The sequence below is a fragment of the Haliotis rubra genome, unplaced genomic scaffold (genome assembly GCF_003918875.1).
Source record: "Haliotis rubra isolate DU_JTF1 unplaced genomic scaffold, ASM391887v1 Scf180, whole genome shotgun sequence".
In the NCBI taxonomy this organism is placed as follows: Eukaryota; Metazoa; Mollusca; class Gastropoda; order Lepetellida; family Haliotidae; genus Haliotis; species Haliotis rubra.
Window position 1 is genome coordinate 164828 of NW_025765781.1, and position 6370 is coordinate 171197.

The 6370-nt window shown below is 41.4% G+C and overlaps 1 protein-coding gene across 1 annotated transcript; it reads right to left on the reverse strand.

Moving 5' to 3' along the window:
• Nucleotides 1-1754: 1754 nt before the first annotated feature.
• On the reverse strand, nt 1755-2443 carry LOC124273394. The gene has a single exon (XM_046708657.1). It carries the CDS (start codon nt 2441-2443, stop codon nt 1763-1765), a length of 681 nt encoding a protein of 226 aa, XP_046564613.1. The 3' UTR covers nt 1755-1762.
• Between the last annotated feature and the right edge of the window lie 3927 nt (nt 2444-6370).

Below are 6370 nucleotides of genomic sequence, written 5' to 3' on the forward strand. Positions count from 1 at the left end.
CTCGTAAAATCCCCTGGCGGCAAAAAATCGCAACATGAATTATCTCCCTTGTTTCTAGCCAATCAGAACACGTGTTACATCGACTTCGCTCCAATACGGCGGTCGCCATGGAGTTAGTTGATCAAAATTCGAAGGATAGATTCGGTATTTCATGTTTAACTGAAAATCAGAAACTAGCAATAGAAAGTGGAGCCACAAATATCTCTCCACTGCCGGAGAATTAAGTTGATGTGACACACAAGAAATTTAATGGCATCTTGTCCGTTGTCAACGAAGGCGATGGAGACGTCATTGATCCGCCATTTCATGACTGAGTTGTGTCTAGAAGAAACGTTTGCGCATCGCGCAGAAGAGGTTCTAGTTTTCGCGAAGCATACAGAAATTTCTGAGGCTTTGCGAATGGTAACTTTTTGTAACAACGTCGCTGATTGCACAAATACATCTGATTGCAACCAATCACGAATCCTGAACACTCGCACCATGAAAGGGCCGTATTAGAACAGGTTACGTGGGAAGATATGACTTGAGTAACCTCTGTGGGAAGAGAATGCATTAACCTGTACTCCTGTATAATTGTCTTTATGGCACATGTGTTTTCATTGTATCAGTTAATTGTCAATAAGAAATCATGTGACAATAAACTGATACCTGCTGCTAACATTTCATCAAGTTGCCTTGCACATTCTGCTCTTACTTTTGAAGATTGACGACGGAAAGGCATATGTACTGGTTCTGCTTAACCTGTTTCTATTTTGCGCAAATGAAGATCTGCTTTGCTTAATTCCTGAAGACTTGATGCAAATACTGATCTTTGTGAAGCAAGGAAGCATTCTAGTTGCGTCTACTCATCAGGAATTCAGTCAGAGTTACTGAGATCACATTTTAAAGGTTCTGTACTTCTGTACTCTGATAATGTTGCACTGATGTTTGACCTTGATGAACCTTTGTTGTCTTCCAGCAGACATGTAACATCCGGGTCCACGTAAGATGCTGTTGCCAGGATTGTATTTGCTTTCAGATGGACAGTTGAACTTGTGGGATTCATGATGCGAATCCGTGGCTGTACCAAACATCAAGCAGCTACTAGGTTTGTATAGAAGAGTGATGAAGCTGGCTCTAGAAGAAGTCTTTTGTGATGTATCTGTGTTTACACGTTTAACTGGCAGATCACACTGAGTGTGTGGAGGAATAGTGCATTGTTGTTGAGCCCTAACTGTGCCTTTGTTCTTGTGAACTAGTGGTACACTGAACACATTCCCAGCTGAATGGAAGAGATCTATTTGAACTCTGCATTTACGGAGAAAGTCTTTTCCTAATATTAGTCTGCTGGGAATAGAGGAAACATGGAATTGCTGTTGAAACTGAAGATGGTTAATAGAAATGGAAAGTGTTATGCTACCTAGCACTGGATGGGTCTCACCACCTACACCTGTTATCCTATTATAACAAGAGGGTATCAATATTCTGAGTAACCTGCTTTTTTTAGATAGTTGAGTGTAACACAAGAAATGGCTGCACCTGTGTCTACTAAGGCATTGGTTTTGACATTGTTAAAGAGACTCTAATGGTATTGATATCCAAAGGCTCAATTAGTGAAATAGAAGGTTCAGGGGTTTCCTTGGGAACTTTGATAAAATCTCTGAAGTTTGAGTTGACAAGGATTTACTTGAGGGTTTTGGAAGGTTACCTGAAGATTTCGTCCTTGGTTGCCTGGTCTCCTGTTTGGAGCCAGGCGCCTCATCCTATTGTTTATTCCAGCAAACTACTTCAGTGTGGCCTGGTATTCCACAAACAATGCATGTAGTTTTTCTATATTTACAGACAAAAGTATTTGGACACCACCCACCACAACGTTTACATTTTGGTTTGGGAACCAATTTCTGTAGCTGCTGCTGTTGCTGGTGCTGGTGCCGCTGGTATTGTTGCATCTGCAGTTGTGGTTAAACTGCTGCCACTGTTGCTGTTGCTGCCATAGTTGTTGTTGCCTCCATCCTTCATGCTGCCGTCGTCTGTTTTTCTTTTGAAGCGGCTGCTGAGGATTAGCTGTGTCCTGGGAACTGTGGCGGGTTGTCTGCAGACAGATTAATTGCTTGATTGCTTCGGAGAGCTTGGCAATCTCAGTATCCTCAGGCCTCAGGGCTTGGACTGCTGTGCTCCGGTTTGCCTTTTCTGCATCATCTGCTGCATGCCTTACTTCTTCCAGTGTCTTGGGTTCTTTGTTCTCAACCCAAACACGCATGGCTGAGTTAAATTCCTTTATAGCAATACCCACAAGGAAGGTTTCAGGTAGATCTTTGCATCCGGCCATTTCTATCCTCGGTACAAAGTCCCTTGCTGATTCATGTTGATTTTGTGACATTGTCAGCACTCTCATGTCATTTTTGCTGGGCATAAATCTCTTAGTAATGGCTGTTAACTGGTTGTGAATGTCACTTGTTGTCATCTCTGAGAGACTGTCATACCATCTACTGGCACCCCTTTCCAGATACATGTATAAAGGCAGGAGAAGTCGTTGTCCTTCACTGTCAAGTCTTTTTCAACTGGACAAAGTTCCTGAACTTCTTTACCCATAAAGTAGCATTATAGTCTGGAGAGCCTGAGAACTTTTCCAGGGGGACATCAGCCACCACAGCAGACTTCTGTTGGACAGGTCTTGATGCTGATTCATTCACTTGCGCAGATGTTCCCTATGCCACTTGGTGAGCCTGAATCTCCTCTTGTCGGACGTCAGTTGTGCCTGTAGAGCTTGTATCTTGTCTGGTGTGGTCTCCACAGTACGGTTTTTCAATTCCTAGTTGATGAGGATACTCCTTGGTGAGAGGCCGGTGATCCTGATTTCTCCTCCAATTGAAATCGTGAGGACTAAAGGTCTAAATACACGACTTCGTCTGGTTGATAATTTTGTGAGGCCTCTTCTTTGTTGAGAAGTAGAGACCTCACTTTAAGATTGTGAGATGTGTTGTTGGGGAACCTTAATTAGAGAAGGAAACCGTGAGCACAGAATTGTGACGTGATCCATTTATTTCTGGAGTGCAAGTGATTGATATTACAGAACAATCGATAAGATTATATACATATTAAAATACATGAAAGAAGAGTTTGATAATCTAAGGTATTCATACAAATTAAATTATTTTAAACATTCCATATTTTAGAATGGCTTAACAACATTTTACAATAAGTACGGTGTCACATGTTTTCTTATTGACAATAAACTGAATATGAAACACATGTGACATAAAGACAATTATACATGAGTACAGGTTAGTGATACACAATATAGTCAAAGGGGCTCCTGGTAGATAGAGATTATGAGTTTGGCCGGAGGCTAATTGAAGCAATGATCCACAAAATATCTCAATTAACTCTAGGTTTACAAATGCAAAAGGTAGTTTGCGTGATACGCTGCACTTAGCCTATAAGTTAACATTGTCTATTTATGACTTGATAATTAAATAAAACAACACATTAAAAATATGAACTCTACAAATCTGAAGGGTGGTAATCATTTTTAGATGCGTCGCTAGTAACGAAGGGAGACAACTTCATGTCTTAACATATCAGTCTCAAAGGGAGATGCAATAATTACTTTTATAAAACACTATTTGTAGCAGACATTATATATTACAGTTTACAATATAGTTTAACAGAATTGATATAAACATTGTATACACTGATTTAAGTCTGGAAATACCCCTGGTACACATTGGTCAAAGTAAAACTTATGTTACATTGTAATGAAATAAATAATTACAATAATACACCAGTATTGCATATAATATATCACATGTATACATCAATAAGTGAGCTGCTTACCTTGAATAGACAAGGAAACCGTGAGCACAGAATTGTGACGTGATCCGTTTATTTCTGCAAGTGATGGTTAGGACCTACACCTGCCCTCCATATATACCCCTTAACCCGGAACACAGTGATTTGTCATCTCGTGCCACGCTCACAGTTTCCATTCAAGATGACCAGCTCGCATGATAAACATAAATCTTTTCAACTTCTATGCACATCGCTCTGTAACTGCAATGGGAACTGTTAAGGGAGACTTCAGAATCACAGAGATCGATGTTTGACAAAATGATGTCACGTGACTGATCAAAACAGTAACCTTTCCATTAATTGGATGATGAATTATATCTTTTGCTATTAAACATAAGTCTTGTTTGTTATATTTCTTGAAAGTATTAGAAATAGTATATATATATCTCAAATTGCAAGAAATGAACATTTTTTATAGTCGGCGACGATTCTGGGTGGACTTCAGCACTCTTTCAGTTTTTAGCGGCCGTCTCCGATTTTTCGGAAAATAGTTTGTTCTACCATGATGTTCCCTAGCACGGTGCAAGGTTTTCTGCTATATTCCAGCGGGGCAATGTCATATATTGTTAGAATTGGAAATCCGTGATCTTTGGCGGCCATCTTGACGCCTCTTGGAAAACGTTTTTCGGAAAATGGGCCTAAAAAATCGGGCACATCCAAAAATGTGAAGTTGATTTCAAGAGCATCACGGTGAAAATAACTCCGTCTGTTAGAGACTTGCTTCTATTGCAGATCGGTACTCGCATCGCAAATACGGTAATCTAATCTCCAGTGAATGTTATTTCATATCATAGGTTATAGCCCTGGAAAGCCACATTTAAGAAAAACATTCTGGGCTCTCGACAAGAAATCACACATTTCAACCATAAGTGTATCAAGGAACCATACCACAGATTCCTTGGAAATCTGCCAGCACTCGCCAACCACATGAAGACTATATTCAGCAAAGGGATGGATGACCACTTTGACCAGAACTTTAAGGACTATCTAGAAGGCAGAGTTGCTGAACTAACAACATGTACCTCCAACAAGTTAATCGACGTCAAGAGCCTTCTGACCTCTCAGTCTGAGGCAAGCAATTTTAAGGCTCAACCATTCAACAGAATTTTGGTGGAATCTACTATGAACACTTGGTTTCATCCTTCATCCCAACGATTCAACAGAATAATCACCACAGGTTTCATCCCATCTCAATCTTCAAAGGCGGAGGCAAACCAAGGACGTCCCCAGATTCATACAGAGTAGTGACTCTGTTGCCTGTTATTTCAAAACTCTTTGAACAGGTGATAGCGAAACGGATTTCAAGACTCCACAGACTTCCCTGATCCTCAGCAATGCGGCTTCCAGAAAGGCCTCTCGTCTCTCCATGCATCATTCCTCCTACAGGGAACGGAATGACTCTCAGAAAGTGGTGTTCTTGGACAGCAGTAAAGCCTTCGACACTGTGTGGCATGATGGGCTACTCTGGAAGCTGAAGGAGTTGAACATTCATCCAGGTGTGTGGCGCATTTTCTGTAACACATACGCTGAAATGGAAAGCTGTGTTCTCGCCAATAATACCTACTCATCCTGGTTTAAACTCGACCGTGGAGTGAGACAAGGTAGCGTCATGTCTGCCAAGCTCTTGGTCTATATCAACGAGTTTCTGAGAAACCTATCACATCTTAAGAAGGGAGCATTCGTACTGGATTTCCACCTCGCTGCTCCAACTCAGGCAGATGATATCTCACTGATCAGTCCTATCACAGCTCATCTACAGTTCCTGGTAACAGAGTGTCAGAACTACAGTGCCAAATGGCAGCTCACATTCCCTCAAAAAGCAACGTCTTGGTCATCCTGCAAGAAACACCAAGTGCCATGTCAAACTTTACGGAATAAAGTTACCTAAAGTGGACAACACAAGGCATCTCGGCATTCTTCTCGACTCACACCTCAGCAGCCACACTCAAACATCAAACGCATGTTCGAAGATGAAGTCAGCTGCAATGATGTTGATGAAATCAGGCTTACACAACAGTGGGTTGAATCCAATTACCAGCTCCAATCTTGTCAAGTCTGTGTGTGTGTGCCCAAGGCCTTGTTTGAAAGCAAATTGTGGTCAGGGTTGAAAAGGGGCGATATCATCACTGTCGAAAGGCCACAGCACAGCGATTCTGTATGAAAGATATGTCAGGGGCTCCCAAAAACTACTAGAACTCCCTCATTGGACGGTACTCGGCAGAGTCACATATCGACACAAGGAAGTTGTTTTTCCTTGGCTCCTTGTGCAACAGCAAGAAGCACCTACTTTGCTTTAAACTCTTTATCTCACGCCTGTTTGCGTTTTGAAACTGTACATTGAAGACAAGAACAGGATTTATACCAGGTATAGTGCATGTACTTGAAAAATACAAACTGATGCTGTTTCTTGATAATTTCGTCTCCTCTGATGTCTTCATGAGTCAACTCTCCTGGAAGAAGATCGTAAAAGACTCTGTCATGGAAGACGAGAAGTCCTCCTGGAACCCACGAATGGCATCAGATCCAGATCTCAGACACT

What these genes read in the sequence shown, in the direction of transcription:
- LOC124273394 (XM_046708657.1), bottom strand. Translation starts at nt 2,443, where the DNA reads ATGACAACAAGTGACATTCACAACCAGTTAACAGCCATTACTAAGAGA.